The following is a 17109-nucleotide window of genomic DNA, read 5'->3' on the forward strand; positions in this document are numbered from 1 at the left end:
TAAGCGTTTTTGTGAAAGTGGGTATACAAGAATAACAATTGGCTTTCCAGAGGCATCCAAACGAAAGACTAAGTGAGAATGTGAGGAAATTGTGATTGCATGCGTGTGTGTGTGTGAGAGAGATAAAAAAAAGTGTGATACAGTGTGTGCACGTGGGCACAACTGAGAGAATTACATCAATCACAGACTGTCTGAACGCATGTGTCATGTGTGAGTTTCATGATGTGTATCTGTGGGACTAAGTGTGTGTGTTGGTCTCATCTCACCTCCTGTGACAGGAATGGAATAAGCTGGGCACAGATCACATTCAGCCGTTTGGCGATCTCAGTCTGCAAAGCGAAAGATACAGTGAGAGATGCAGAATCAAAAAGAAAATAAGATCAATAAAATAAGGCTTGGATTTCATTTTATGTAAAAAAAAAATAAACAAAAAAACATTAAATGTTCTGGACAAGAGTCACTCATTTTAGACGAAAAAATTGGCCATCTGATTGACATGTAATGCGATCAAACAACAGTTAAATTTTTTGTGACATTTAGGGGCGGGTACATCTGAAATTGGAAAACAAAGCAGGAGTACTGATACACATTTCCCTAATTTTTTTTCAATTCTAATTCACAAGCTCTCAATTAGATTCTAATTTTGATATGATTTGATTGATTCATTTGGGTCTATTTCAGTTATAATTTTCATTTTGCTTACATATGAAAGAAACTCTCAGCTTATGCAGTTAATCAAACAAAGAACCTTCTAACTTGGTATATTACTAAAAATTAAAAAATATTAACAGGGCCCATAGAGTGCAGATCAATGGAAATTTAACAGATGTAATAAATCCACAACCAAAACTGAATTCAATTTTAAAGTAAAAATAAATAAATATATCTTGAAATTTTGAGAATCGATATAAAGATCGCTCAAATGAAGACTGCGATTTGGGCCGGGTATTGATACAGATTTGCCAATCTGATTTATCCGTTTTACAAGCTTCCAATTTCGATTAAATTTCGATTGTGTGAAATCTGAAAATGTACCAGTAAGTGGTAAATTGTTAGTCACATAGCACAAAATTTGGTTGCATATGCATGTAAAGTGTTGCGCATAGAGCAATCTTGAGATTTTAAGACTTTATATCGGGATCATTCAAATGAAGATCACGAATAATCAGAACTTTACCCAGTCCTAATCGCAATAAAACCGAACATCAGTACTTTTACCCAGCCATATAAAGCTGAATAAACTAGGTATGCTGGAGGATCTTGTTTAATTGCTACCAACTGCCTGAAAAAACTATTGAATTGTCCTTCAAAGATTCAGCGTCATGACACTTTCAAATTCATTCAAATCCAGCGACTACAGCTTTCACCGAATCATTCATTGTAGCATTTTTTTTTGCAACCGATTAAAATCCTGTGCATTCCACTCATGAAATTCACAAAGTCAGGCAGCTTTTGCCATTTTTTACAATATGCATTGAGACGACCAATAAACGCTTGAGGTTGAGACTTGTATTACATATAGTTTAAGGCCGCAGATATGATACAAGCCACATCCACACATCCATTTTCGTTGGAAAACACAGTTTTCAGTTTTATAACGTAATATTTTTCCCACGTATGCGGTATTGGAGAACGTTTTCAAAACGCACAGTTTTCGGCTGAGGAAAATGCCGTTCTAGTGTGGATGAGAGACATAAACGTAGTCTATGCATTTTCATCTGAAAATGTATTTATGTGGACGTGGCTATAGTGCTGATGTGTCCTTTTGATAAAGGTACAATTTTGCTGTTTAGTCATAGACATGGTTCCACAACCGTAAAACTACAATATTATCTGTTGAATCAAGACGTTGCACGAGTATAACCTGCTGCCTCCTCACACGAACACAACTAGTAAATATTTTAGCCCCCCACATCTGGTTCATGCTAACTGTTGTGCAGTCAGAGTGAGTGCCTGAAATATTCATGCCCAGCATCTGCTGCTCCGGTCCAGCCGGGAGGAGTGCCACCTCCCCGTGTGAGCTCCCAGTGTGGAGGTCAGCAGTCCTGACCCATTGAGCTTCTCTGTCTTATGACACTGAGGTTGCCATGCTCAGCCAATCTATTTCTGGTCCATTGTACTCATTTACCAGCCACCCAAACAAGTGCTCCTTTTGCTTTTAGCATGCATGCAACCCTCCACATGGCTGTTTATTTTGCAGGCAGGTATGGACAAACACTGGTATGTTCTCATGCATATGCGAGTCCCATTTGTGTCGTGGTCACAAGCCACAAAAATCTCCCTTAAGTGAATTATTGGCTGTGTAAAGATGCCCCCTCCAACCCTCCATCTGCCCCTCCTCTCCTAAATCCATCCATCATGGCCCTCCCCCAGGAAACACAATGATTTCTTGTTAGGGAACGGCAACAACAAAATGACATCTTAAGAGGAGAGAGTGGGGGAGGCTGGGAAAAGGGGAGGGTGACAAAGAGAGAGCAAAAGAGAAAGAAAATGAGAGAGAGAGAGAGGCCAGAAGAAAGGCACAGTTAAGGAAATTATAGAGTGACAGGAGATGTAGAAAAAGGAAGGGGGGTGAGGGCTACATCAGAGATGTGGAATTCTTGGAGCATGTCAAAAAGAGGTGCAACTGAAACAGAGGAAGAGAACAGACACTCAGAGAACACTGACCTAATTTACACTGACCTAACGTCTGCACGAAAGACAGAGAGAGAGACTGCGAGAGGAATGTGGAGAAATGCAGATGCAGTAGCAGACACAATTTATGAGGAAGGGGAGCGAGAAAGTCACGGTGAGCTACCTTTAGACAACCGTGTGTATTTGTGTCAAGGGAGAAAGGGAGTGTGTGCCGCAGACACGTTATTTGTTGATCTAATTAGTTTGTTTGCAGATTAACTTTAAAACAAGTGTCACGGGCCAGACTTGAGGATTTTAATGTAACTATAAAAGCCCCCCCCCCCAAAAATTTTTAAACAAGATGTATAATTCTGCATAATTCAATCTAAATTTTGAACTCCATAAAATACTACAAGAGATAAAAGGACTAATAAAAGGACAAATTAAACCATAGCATTGAACCTACATTTTCTTTTCTCTTCCTCCTGAACGTGCATTTTTAAACTGGCAGCAATGCAAGGATGTGATCGATTTTACATTAAATGTATTTATTATTACATTGGGGGGGGGGGGGTTGACCCTTTAGTATCTTCGGTGGTTGCAGCCCTGACAAAATGGCCAAACACTCCCCCCATTTTCCATTGGTCCAAAAAAAAAAAAAATAAAAATAAAAAACCTATTAGTCCTGCCCCAAACTCATGCCATTGGGTAAGCCAATTTTGCCATATTGGGCTGGTTTGAATGCTCAAACAAACAATGTGTTGACACTTTGACTTACTTACAGTTGTCTCTGTGTATTAAATTGGGATGGGAGAAAGTATTTAAACATTGAAAAAACACATGCATCAACAATCGTTTGCTTATTATCCCTATAAAGCCTGACATATGACACAATAGTCTGGAAAATGGTAAAATTCAAATTTTTCAAAATTTAGAAATGGAGCTCTTTTTTAACTTGTAGACAAAATCTAAAAAAAAATTATGTATTTTTTATTTTATTTTGTATTATATTTGATCCATCTGGCTTTAAAGGTCATTATCCTCCTGAGGCCAAGCAAATTCATTTTTGTATAAGACTTTTCTTATTTAAGTTTCGCTTAGTACATATATGGCACAGTAGTACATTTTCAGTAAAAAAGGACTTTAATATTGATCTGTTTCTCACTCACACTTTTCACCTCACTTCAGAAAATATGGATTTAACCACTGGAGTCATATGGATTACTTTTATCCTGCCTTTGTGTTTTTTTTGGACCTTCAATATTCTGATCACCATTCACTTGCATTGTATGGACCTACAGAGCTGAAATATTTTTCTAAAAATCTTCATTTGTGTTCAGCAGAAAAAAGACAGTCATACACATCTGGGATGGCATGAGGGTGAGTAAATGAGAGAATGTTAATTTTTGGGTGAACTATCCCTTTAAGCATAATCAGTGTTGTCATCAAGATCAAACATGAATGTTCATTGCTAAACCCAAACATGTTGGCTTCTAACGTTGGCAAACAGCAGACTTACCTGTTTGTGCATCTCTATGTTTAGGCCGTAGGACATTTCATAGTACTGAAACAGGAAAAAAAAAAAAAAAAAAAAAAAAAAAGAGATCATTAGATATATGTGCAAACTCACTTCTTAATGCATCATGTAATTAGTTGCATTATTTCCTTCATTAGCATGAAAAGTTCCTGCCGCAAATTGCCCCCAGCACTGATTTAAGAGCAGTTGTGTGCGAGTAGGTTTGGGCTGAGGCCAGATTCACGAAATGTTCTGAAGAAAATTCTTCTCAACTACCATTTTCTTAATTTCTAACTTAAGAAAAAAGTTAATATTTTGTATTCCCGAAAAAAAACGTAAGAAAGTTTTTTTCATAAGACTGTTCTAAGAAAAAAAATGAAGCATTAAAATTTTCTAACTATCGTTGTAAATAACATCTTAAAAGTTAGGATAACCTCACAGTTGTCTTAAATCCTAAAAGGTAAAATGTTTAATGAATTTACTGGGTTGTTTTAAATGTGATGCGTTCTATCATGTTGAGTCTGAAGTCGCAATGGGCTGTTTATGCAGAAATGCGATTTTTGACCAAAACATGTTTCTGACTGTTTTGTGATTAATGATATTTTTATTTACAGCTTGTTAACCATGTAAATGTTATCACCAAATTCAAACAATAAATGTTGTTTTGAAGTTTCTTAATGTGGTGACCAGTCATTCTATTTTAAATGGTTGCGCTACATAGCGCTATCTTTCCGCGATCTTTAGAGTTCATAGAAACAATAATTATAACATTAGAAAGCTTATACTTTCTTTTTCACCCCCCATCCACATCCCTATCAGAGTTGGGCACAGCGGAGAAAGCCTCCACCACCTTTTCCCATTTACCCGCCTCGTACTTTGACATGATATTATCATCATGCTTCCTAAGGAGAACTTTTTCCTTGCAGTAATTTCCTCAACAAGAACCTCTTGTCTGCTAAAGTTTTTGTTTCTTTTCTTTTCCTCCATGTCAAATTAAAAGTTATCAAATAGTTAGTAGCAAGTAAATTCTCCTATGACGGTTAATGTTGTTAAACTAACACATCTCATGCACTTCACAAAAAATTATCGCGAAGTGCACGCTACAATATTTGAGTTACAGCGGAAGAGAAAATCAGTGATTAATGATACACTTCAGTCCTTTCCTCAAAAGATAAATCGTTTGAGAAAAAATGTGGAATATAGCCACAAATTGAAGAATAACTTATGGTGCTTTTTGTCAGGTTAGGAGCACAACAGCCCATGGGTCACAATTCAATTTATTTTTATGAAAAAGAGCAGCATTAACATTCTCCTTTTGTGTTCCAGGGAGGGAAGAAAATCATACAGGTTTGGAACAACATGAGCATGAGCTTTTTGGATGAACGATTCCTTTATAATCTGGTCAGCTGGATGCTAAATACTGATCTGGCAGAGCCGGGAAAAAAGCGTAATTTCATTGGAAAGAGAGAAGTAAAAATGAGAGGAGTGGCAGATAGAAAAGAGTAAAAGAGAGAGACAGACAGAGGGATAGAAAGACCCTGGTAATAAAAAGAAGCCACGCTGACAGCTGCCTGTTGTATTCACCAGCCCTGCCAAGAGCTCAAAGTGTTGCTAGGCGACAACACTAAAAAATGATGAGCCAAGAAGAATAAAGGGAGTGAGAGAAAACGGACAGAGAAAAGGGGGTTAAGCCATCTGCCAAGAGCAAATAGCATGCCAGGCACATATAGCTGCCATATCTGTGGGCACTGAGGCACACGGCAGCGACTCTGTGATGGACGGACCGCGTTTGAAGGACATCTGATTTGTCCACAAAACAAAGATGGTGTGTGTGTGTGTGTGTGTGTGTGTGTGTGTGTGTTTGTCTTACCATGACATAATGTCTCTGTATTTCCGTCTTCTCCGTGGCCAGCTTTTCACACTCCAACTTTAGACTGCAGAGGAAAGAGAGGTTTTACTGGAGTTTTGGATAGAGAGATTTTGTTGTTCACAATCCTGCTGTATCAAGTTTTATTTGTTTCAAGCCAATTTTAATGAATGTGCAAAATGCTCCAAAGCAAAGTTATTACACAACATGTGTGATACTTTGCCTTTGACAACCTGCTATCCCTGCAACATGTGATGTGATAGACAGATATACAGATCCACTAAGACAGAAAGATGACAGGAAAGACAGCCTCAAAGACATGTATAAAGATAGACAGATAGAAAGACAGACAGACATGCACAAAGATGGACAGAAAGACAGGTTAAAAGATAGACAGAAAGGTGTGTATAAAGATGGACAGATAGAAAGAGACAAAGACATGTATAAAGACAGACAGACAAGTTAAGAGAGACAGGTTGAAAGACAGACAGAAAGACTTGTACAAAGAAAGAGATAGAAAGACAGGTTAAAAGATAGACAGAAATGTGTGTATAAAGATGGACAGATAGAAAGACAGACAGAAAGATAAGTTAAAAGAGAGACAGATAGACAGACAGAAAGGCATGTATAAAGATAGACATAGTAAGAGACAAAGACAAGTTAAAAGATAGACAGAAAGACAGGTTAAAAGATAGACAGGTTGAAAGACAGACAGAAAGTCATGTACAAAGAACGAGATAGAAAGACAGACAGAAAGACAGGTTAAAAGATAGACAGAAAGGTGTGTATAAAGATGGACAGATAGAAAGACAGACAGAAAGACAAGTTAAGAGACAGACAGAAAGGCATGTATAAAGATAGATAAAGATAGACAAAAAGACAAGTTAAAAGACTGACAGATAGAAACAGACAGAAAGACATGTACAAAGACAGACAGAGAGGCATGAATAAAGATAGACATAGTAAGATAGACAAAAAGACAAGTTAAGAGACAGACAGAAAGACAGGTTAAAAGATAGACAGGTTGAAAGACAGACAGAAAGACATGTACAAAGGAAGACAGGTAGAAAGACAGACAAAAGCATGTAGAAAGACAAAGACGTATAAAGACAGACAGAAAGTCAAGTTTTAAGATAGACAGACAGAAAGGCATGTATAAAGATAGACAGATAGAAAGACAGACAGAAAGATATGTAAAGACAAATAGAAAGAAATATGTAGAGAGACAGACAGAAAGACATGTAGAAAGACAGACAGAAGAAACAGATATGTAGAAAGACAAACTAAGACTGCATCAGTCACTTTGCACTACGATCAATTCTCTATAGTTCAAAGAGCGCGCGCGCGCACACACACACAGGCTGTACTTCAGCTCTTCCGACACACTGACTTGTTTGCAGGCATCAGATTTATGCGAGCGTGAGGGAGGCCTGGGAAAATTAGAATATGATTAATACTGCAACATTACCACGCCGCAACAGGTAATAACGGCACATCCGCTTTCCTTCACTGACTGCGCACAACCGTCGATAATTGACTCATTTATCATTGTGAGTAAGGAAGAGCACAGAGGGGTGAAAAAAAAAAGATGATGGGCGTGGGGTGTTGTGGGAAGTGAGAGAGGGAGCTGGGGAGGATTAAATTCATTCCCCAGGTCGAATGTATTACGCTGGAATTGCCTCTGCAAAAGTCACCCCCATCGCAGGATTTCCGAGAACTGATAAATCTATCGGTACGCATTTCGCTGAGACTGTCGCTGTTTATTCTATTTGTGCCTGAACACGCTGGCCTCAATTATGCGATGCAGTGAAGAAATTGCTCCCTTGTGCAAAATATTTAGAGAAAATTGAGAAAACAGCACGACCGCTCCAAATATTGTCTTGTTCACTGGAAAAATATGCTGTAATTTCTGGCCAAGTTTGCTTACATCATTTAAATTCTGCTAAATCTCCCGCACAGCAAGGGGCTCAAAGAGTTCAGTGTGCCAAGAGGCTGGAGTGGATTTACAAAAGGTAAATCAAGGCTAATGTGGAATTAAACTTCAAAATGTCAAATCTGTTAAATTCAAGCACGACACCAGTGACATGCATTAAACGGCAGCTACTGGGAGGTTCTTTCAGTCCAAATAACCACTTATTTGTACACCGTATTTTTGTCTTCCCTTACAAAACTTCACCAAAATAACCATATAGTTACCACCCTGTCAACAACAAAAGGCTGTTCTAATCGAAAGCACTTTTGTGCCCGTCTGCACTGTTTTGTGTTTGTTTTTCTATGTAAATATGTGCAAGATGGGTATCTTTGGCCGTTGCACCATTTCTCAATGTTTTTCAGCATCACACCCAAGCAAATAACTTTTAACCGTGTCTAGTTAAAATAACTTCAGCTTCTAAAAGATGCGTTTCAGACACCTAAATTCTGTCCATTCATTGTGCTGTGTCTAGCTTTTTTCCACACGCAAGAATACATTCTGATTGAACGGCCTCTTAAGGTAGAAACATACTCTATGCAAGCACATGAACATGGTTCTATGTATGCAAGCTCTATTTTGTTATTTGTTGCATACCAAAACGTGTCAGACTGCAATTTATAGCAATGAAAGTACGTGCTGCATTCTCATCACTGCCGCAAAGGGCGCTTTAGCGGACATTGGTGTGAAATGTCCGCTTCTACAGTGAGTTGCTTCAACTATTGTCATGGTGGAGCAATAGTTTGAGCAAGTTAAAGTCAATATATATATATTGCATCTTACCTGAATAGTGCCAAATTTTGTTTTTATTGCACAAACTATTTAAGGTAACTTTATCACCCCCCTTGAGTACTCAGCTTTGCTACTGCCACAGTTACGTAAGGGGCGTTTTAGATGTTCAACCGGGCTGCACACTGGAAACAAGTTGGGCAAGCGATCTGGTCTGTATTCGCGTACTGGCGGAAAGTATGTTTCTAGCCTTATACTGTCTGAGACACCATAATAAGTTGGTGTTTGCTAAGGCAAGCATCACTACTATTATTGAGATGTGTGCTACTTTTCCAAGCAATCTGATGTTCGATTTTTGCCAAGTGGACAATAACACCACTTTCTTTAGAAAAGGACAAATTCTTTATAATTTTAGTAGTAACAATACATGTAACATGTAACAATACAAAAATGTACTGTGGTGTTATCATGGTACATTGGATGGCACGCTATCAGACAGTAATACTATGGTACTAAATGGTTGCAGGGTTCATAAACCATGACATTTTCAGGGTATTTTATGATTAAGAATAATATCATGGCTTTACCATGGTACATTTTGGTACCTTTGTTAGTGTGGTTCCTATTGTTTTTTGCCAGGAATCTATGGTTACCATGATACATTTTTATGGGGCACAGTAATGTTCCTCACTCAAATGTATATTTGTATAAGTGTCTTTAAATATGTATTCTGCTGCAGTATGGCCACGTACGTGTTGCTAGCTGCCTACAAATCATAGTGTGAATAAAGGCAAATAGGAAGTGTGAGAGAGATACATTGAGCATTTGACATTGCAATAATTGCCAGTAATAATTACTATAGCTCAATAAAATCCAGAGGAAGTTAGTAAGAGAGATGAGGGGAAAGGGAAAAAAGGTGATTCTTCCTTTGACAGTCAGTAAGATGTTCATGGAAACAAGCAACTGATTCTGCAGGCTGCCTGAACCATGACAGTTCTGTCAGCAAAGCACCATTACTTCAATGTGTACACAGACAAACTGCACTTTTAATCATCTTACAGTATGCAACACAGTGAACTCATGATGACATCTCAAAGGGAGGAGTCTGGGTGAAAAATTTGACTAAAAAGCAAATATTCATCCTGATGGCGAGGAGCATCAGTCCAATTAGCAGAAGTGGGGACACTTCCTCGCAGATCTGGTCTTCATTTGCCATGCGTGCACCTTATTAATAAAAGCCCTTGTGTCTTCTGTGTTCTCCTAGTGCTTTTTCATCTCTCTGCTTAAAGTACGCACACACACACACACACAAAGAGAGAGAGCGATTAGTTAGCGAAATAGTCTACCTCAGAGCTAAATGAAACCCCATTACTGCCTGAGAAAGGATTGATGAAGATTTTGCCTTTATGGCAAATTAGCATCTGTGGCACCAGCTATGTTTGGAATGGAATACTGAAATGAAATACTTACTGTGCAGTATATACATTAAAGTGCTTGCAATTTTGTAAAAATGTGTCAAATAGTATGCAATGTGACAGTTGATGTATCAAACTGCAGTATGCTTGCTGCATTGTCACATGACCCCTTTAGACCCTCATGACTGTGTAATAAGTTTTTGAACGATATGAAGATATTGACATTATGAAAGGAAGATTTTGTTTTAACCCTAAGGAAACTTCTTAAAAGGAATATTTCGTGTTCAATACAAGTTAAACTCAATCAACAGCATTTGTGTATTGATTACCACAAAACTTTATTTTGACTTGCCCCTACTTTTCTTCAAAATAAGTAAAAATTGAGGTTACAATGAGGCACTTACAATGGAAGTGAATGGGACCAATTTTTGGAGGGATTAAAAGGCAGAATTGTGAAACTTATTATTTTATAAAAGCACTTACATTAAATCTTCTGTTAAAACTTATGTATTTTTGACTTAACTATGTATTATTTGAGCTGTAAAGTTTAAAGTCGTTTTAGTGTTTGTAGACATTACATCATCATGGCAACGAGGTTGTAAAATTGGCTATAACTTTAACCAGAAAAGGTTAGTAAGTGATTTTATTACACTAAAATCATGTTTACATGCATATTCTTTATGTCTTGTGGCTATACTTTTTAAAAAGTATTTTAATTTTTACGAATTGGCCACATTCACTTCCACTGTAAGTGCCTCACTGTAACCCAGATTTTTGCTTTTGTTTTTTTTTTAAGAAAATTTTTGTGGTAATCATCACTATGCCACAAATGCTGTCGATTGAGCTTAACTTGTATTGAACACGGAATATAACTTCAATATTAGAGACTCACAATTCATGATTGTAGAAAATATTTTTTACCTTGAAAAACACGTTTGAAAATGCTTTTTTAAAATTAATTAATAAGTTGTATACACTTAAATATGTTAATACTTTTAACTTGGTTACACTACTTGACATTTTTTAAGTCGTTTAGTCAATTTTTTTGTAGGAATTGTTTGTAAAACACAGCAATTATGAAACCAACATGGATACAAAGATTACATTTCCACAAACTACATTTTCACAAATTTCTCATTGTTATCTTGGGCAACCTTATTTGTCAATGACCCATATTTTTAGTTACATTGTTCATATTTTCAGAAATATTTGATTAGCGTACTGCGACGTTGGTCAAAACACACTTGATTATTTCTACTTGATCAAAATCCAAACTCAAAATGAGCTAAGAATATTACTGCATAAAACACCAAAGTGCAATATAGATGAATGAGAAACAAACAAGACAGTAATATCACTCTTCTGAATCGCAATACTCTTTATAAACATTTTTTTTTAAAAAACCACGCAATATTATCATCATCTCGCTACCCAGATATCAATATAATATCGTATAACCAGGTGCCTGCTGATTCCCTGTCCAGTTGTATGCTATACATTTTGGAAAATATAGAAGGATATTCGGGTATTACATACACACGTTTTTTGTTTCTTCCACAAAGTATATCACCATAAAAAAAAAGGCCACTCCATATGTTGCAAACCAAAAAATGTCCTTAGTCAACACACACACAGCAAACATTGCTGACGAAACGCACAGTCAGACACACACCAACATTAAAGCTCGATTACAAACCAAACCACCAAATGCAAACACCTGTGCTTAAACATACACTCTAAAACGGGGAATGCCGGGCCACACACATTCAGACACATGTATCCACCACACCAGACCTAAACCACAAACCCCAGGCTTCTTCATAAAGATGCCAAGAATCCACTAAAAAGTCCATGGTGTCTCGACGCATAGAAGGGATCATAGGTACTAGCGCAATGTTTGCGTGTGTGTGGCTGCCTGTGGGTTGGTTGTCTTTATGTCGAAGCAATTGCAAACCCAGAGGTGTGTGGGTGCACACGTGTGTGCGCATGTATACGTACATGTGTGTGTGTGTAATTGGAAGGGGCAGGGCAAAACAAGAGCCACTGTAATGAGAACTTCCATTCTAAAGCCCTCCTGTGTGCTGATTAGAGGCCATTTACACATACAAACCCGAAATCTAAACACTCGCAAACACACACTGAGACATAGGCAAAGCATGTGGCAATGCGAGCAACTAGGGTTGTCACTATAACAAAATTTCTGCAGTCGATACCGTTTCTCAATACCAATTTCAATGCCACAGCAAAAACTAACATGCTACTGGACACTTTAATTAAAGTTAATGTAGGGCTGGGCGATTAATCTAATTTTATTTTCAATTACGATTTTGGCTTCCAACAATTATAAAAACAAAATAAATCGATAAAACGATTATTGTGCCGCAATCCATTTCGCAATGAAACACCCCGCCGTTATATTTTTAAAGCATCCTTTACTAAAGTTCAAATAATAAGGAAGCGGGTAATGAAAATAAACTCCGAAACTGGCATTTCTCTGTGTGGTCAGAGCCGCATCTATGGGTTACATGGAGTGACCGGGGAAGAGATTGAATCTTCTCCCGGCTGATGCAAACTCTGGCGCGGGGACGCTCGTCACTCGCACACGTTTGCTGCAGCTAGATTATAACGTGATGGCTCGCAACGTAGTGAATCATAATATATGTATTACGAAGAAACTCGGCTATACACAGCTCAATTAAGAAGAGAAAGTTTGTTTTTTGTGAATTAAAGATAGATCGACGTGAACATAAAGGTGAGGGGGTGTAGTCTTAGCCCATTGTACACTGGAATAAAATAAGTTTTTGATTAGTCTTTAACTTGTTTTCCCAAATAATATCTAAAACTCCTTAAAAACAACATACATTTACTTTAGGAGCTATACTGCAGAAGAAAATATTGTTATCAGAGAATGTTGAATACAATATTTAATCAGGGCTCGACATTAACGCTTGTCTGAGACAAGTGGATTTTTGAAGGGGCAAATGAAAAGATAATTTTATTTATCTGACCAGAAAAAACAGACTGATTAAAACGTCAATAACAGAAAATAACCAGCTATATTTGTGATAGCCTAGGCCTGCGTCACTAATTATAAAGTTAATATTCTTATTCTGCTGTTGAAAATAATCCAGAGCACGTAATTTTATAATTCGCTAGTGATCTAGTAACAGCTGCACCCTGTTTGATTGACAGGCGACATATGTGTGTGCTGAACATGCTCGTGTTAATGCGCACCTGAACAGCCAAATACATTTCAAAATTCTGCCAAAATGCCCGTCTTGATGAGGTATTCATGTAAACACAGAGAGTGATGTCTAAAGTGAATGTAAACAACGGAGAAAAAAAAGTGGATTTGTATTGAAATGTCGGACTTGTAAGTATAAATGTAAGCTAATAGACCTGCTGCTGTCTAGTGTGTCATTATAATAATCAAACAACCATAACAAGAAAACAAGAACACACTCACTGCTCTTGACTGAATAACTTTAATAGCTTTAAAAAATATGAATGTATTATAATCATACAGTGAAGACCAGTAGTAGTTTTATGTTGCATTTCATTCTGATGTTTACTTGAATACTTGATAGCCTACTGCTGTTAAAAACTTCACTGAATTTTCTTAATTTGTATTTTTTGTTCTATTATTTTTAATATATTTCTATTTATTGCTGTCTTTAATTTTCTTTTATTTTTTATTACTGACTGTTTACTGGTCTTGAATAATTAAGAACTTGAAACCATTCTTCCATAATTAATATATAGTTAGTTTTATTATTTGTTGTGGTTTGGAAGCTTGTATTGAGAATCGTCAAATTTCACTACCGACTACTGAAATTTTGGTATTGTGATAATGTATAGCCTTTAATGTACATGGTAGATCTTGCTGCAATAACATGATGAAAAAGTAGATCTCATTCCATTGAACTATGAGCATCCCTGCTGTAAATGATGGCGATGGAGGCTTTCCTTTATTTGACTACCATACGCAACATAAAATAATTACCATAATGACAATATGAGCCCCTACCCAGTGCAGTTTACATTAAGTTCAAGGAAATCCACTGTTAAAAAGTTTTTTTTTTTTTTTTTTTTTTGAGTTCAATAAATGCATGATGTTTCCAAAGTCAATGAGTAATCGTGTTAAATAATCGTGATCTCAACACTGACCAAAATAATCGTGATGATTTTTGCCATAATCGAGCAGCCCTAAATTAATGTAAATACTAATAAATGAAATAAATGGCATGTAGTCTTCAAGTATTTCTGAAAGTAAATATTGCTTCATGTTCTAAAGTAAACAGTAAATAAAAAAATAGGCTAAAAAATGACAAGCAATAAAATAAAACAGAAAAAAAAGATTAAACAAATACAAAAAAAATTAAGGCCATGTTAACAGCAATCCATTGTTTATCTTCCAAACTTCTGCTTTTATCTTCTGCTGTTGTAGCCCATCCGCCTCAAGGTTCAACATGTTATGCATTGTGACATGCTATTCTGCTCACTACAATTGTACAGAGTGGTTATCCGAGTTACCATAGACTTTGTCAGTTCGAACCAGTCTGGCCATTCTTTGCTGACCTCTCTCAACAACAAGGCATTTCCGTCCACAGAACTGCTGCTCACTGGATGTTTTTTGTTTTTGGCACCATTCTGAGTAAATTCTAGAGACTGTTGTGTGTGAAAATCCCAGGAGATCAGCAGTTACAGAAATACTCAAACCAGCCAGTCTGACACCAAAAATTACGCCATAGTCGAAATTAGGGATGTGTGAGACTAGTCGACTAAACGGTTCTGATGCTGCTAGTCAACACTGGAATTACTAGTCAGTTAATATTCCCCCCATTAAACTGATAATAATTTTTACACATTTACGTTTGGCTTTATATATATATATATATATATATTTTTTTTTTTTTTTTTTTTTTTTACAATGGCTGCACTTATATTACTGTCATATTAATGTTACATATTTTAAATAGAATTAATACAAATATTATTAAAAAAAAACAATTAAAAAAAAAAGGATATCTGGAGCAGATACTGAGTTTAATTTCACCTCTGGTTGCGCGTGCTTCTTCCCTCTCTCACTCGCAGCGCGTGCAGGAAAATGTCCTCTCGCTACACAAGCAAACTCAGCAAAGTAGTAATGAAATCGTTTCGGTGGTGGTGCGGGAATCGGCTTTCCAAAGGTTTGAAAGTCCCTATGGATGTTTTCACATTTGAGTCTTTACATCTGTGCATGCTTGGATGTTATTTTTCCGCTGAGCGGGCTTTTTCAAGCGCAGGATAGACGCCTCAGGTGAGTCAAGTCCCGTCTTTCACCGGGCCATGTCGACGGGTTAATTTTACTCATCAAAAAATTTATGCTTTTGGAGTAAGTAGCCTAGAAAATAACTGTTTTAGACTAGGTATGCCATTTTTTAATCTGCTGATTAAGAAGGCTATTTCCAACAAGGTGCCGACTGCTGAACGGGTTAAACTATCTTTTATTCTGTGTGCACGTCATGTTTAGAGTACATTAGGTTTATTACAGACTACATCACCCATTTTTTCTATCTAACTGTTATTGGTTAACGTTTTACTGAACAGCTGTCATATTAGATCAATGGCTAATGCACGACTGCACGTCGTGAAATACGCGCAACTTTTCAGGGCATTTTTTTTCCTCTCTCATAAATTTGACTTAGTCTACCAGTTAATTATTTTCAACAATGTCCTGACTGTTTTAATATGTTAAGTAACTTTTACTTGGTGATTTCCGTTTAGAACAGTCTTTTAAGGTTGTTCCATTTATCCTGCACGATTCATTCAGTTGTTTTCAATAAATGTCTATTAAATATTCGCTAATGTTGATTCAGAATGCATGTCATGTTCTATATTTAATGTACAATGATCATAATTCAAGGCGAGGATGTCACAGATAAATGCCCCTTTTCAGTGGAATTTAGCATCGGATTTGGAATAGATTAAGTATTTTAAATGGGTTGCATAATTATTATTATTTTTTTTTTTTTACTGTTTTCTGAAGGTTGGTTTCTCTTTAGACTAGTCGGTTACAAAACTTCCGTTTAAACGACAGTCAAGTTAGTCGTAGCGCACATCCCTAGTCGAAATCAGAGATGATTTTTTTCCCCCATTCTGATAGTTGATGTGATCATTAACAGAAGCTCCTGACCTGTATCTGCATGATTTTACACACTGCACTGCTGCCACACGATTAGCTGATTAGATAATTGCATGAATAAGTAGGTGTACAGGTGTTCCAACTGACTGTGTTTTGGTCAAATGGCTTTACAGCATCTGTGCTATGTGTGATTAGAAGAATTAAATGTTTTGCGATATTACGTTTTACGATATATCAATATTTGATTGCATCGAAACCGCCCTAATATTGACCAAGAAATTCTTTAGACCAGAAGTTAATTCGACTATTTTTTGCACGCTGGTGCATTATCACGAGATGCGAGTGATCTTCACAGATCATGTGCATAAATACGCATAAGCATTCGAAAGCAGCTGCCAGTCAGTTAGACAGTGTGCATATAGTGAAATAAGTCTATACTTTGTATTAGTAATAATGTAGAATGGTCTCGTTAAATTTTATATTATAGTATTAAACAACGTACGAACCCTTCAAGCAACACAGCATGCCAACGCCACAAAGTGGCTTCTTTGTTATACAGTTCCATCCCAGTTCATATTTCTGCCGGACCTTACCCTGTAACTTGACCTCGACCGAAGTGTGTTTCTCACATGGACCAGCAGCCACACACACACCCAAACACACTTCTCCCAGGCTCATCTTGCCAAATCTCTTTAGCCCCGACTCTTTCCTGTCCTTTATTCCAAACCCAATCAGCCTCTAGACACAAATTAAGAGAACTAAAATCAAAATCTAAGCCCCACCATGTATAGTTCAGAACTATCTGTGCCTGTCTGGTATGCCCAGTGTGCCTGCCTTTTTCTACCTGGAGCGTGACCAGCTCCATGGCAGAAGCAT

General features: G+C 37.1%; 2 protein-coding genes across 7 annotated transcripts in view; one reads left to right on the forward strand and one right to left on the reverse strand.

The window, feature by feature from the left end:
• LOC127439298 (C2 calcium-dependent domain-containing protein 4C-like) overlaps positions 1 to 17109 on the forward strand; it is a 416605-nt gene that overhangs the window by 327334 nt on the left and 72162 nt on the right. The gene's annotated exons all lie outside the window — the stretch shown is intronic.
• Positions 1 to 17109, reverse strand: part of LOC127439281 (transducin-like enhancer protein 1) — a 46679-nt gene that overhangs the window by 13579 nt on the left and 15991 nt on the right. For 5 of the 6 annotated variants that reach the window (XM_051695508.1, XM_051695507.1, XM_051695505.1 and 2 more), the window contains exons 3-5: positions 6000 to 6063; positions 4133 to 4177; positions 267 to 329 (exon numbers count right to left, since the gene is read on the reverse strand). In XM_051695508.1, coding sequence (XP_051551468.1) covers positions 267 to 329; positions 4133 to 4177; positions 6000 to 6063 — 172 coding nt within the window. Of the gene's footprint in view, positions 1 to 266; positions 330 to 4132; positions 4178 to 5999; positions 6064 to 17109 lie in introns of those variants that run through there. The other variant, XM_051695511.1, reaches the window with a different exon arrangement.

Source organism: Myxocyprinus asiaticus, chromosome 50 (genome assembly GCF_019703515.2).
Source record: "Myxocyprinus asiaticus isolate MX2 ecotype Aquarium Trade chromosome 50, UBuf_Myxa_2, whole genome shotgun sequence".
NCBI lineage: Eukaryota > Metazoa > Chordata > Actinopteri > Cypriniformes > Catostomidae > Myxocyprinus > Myxocyprinus asiaticus.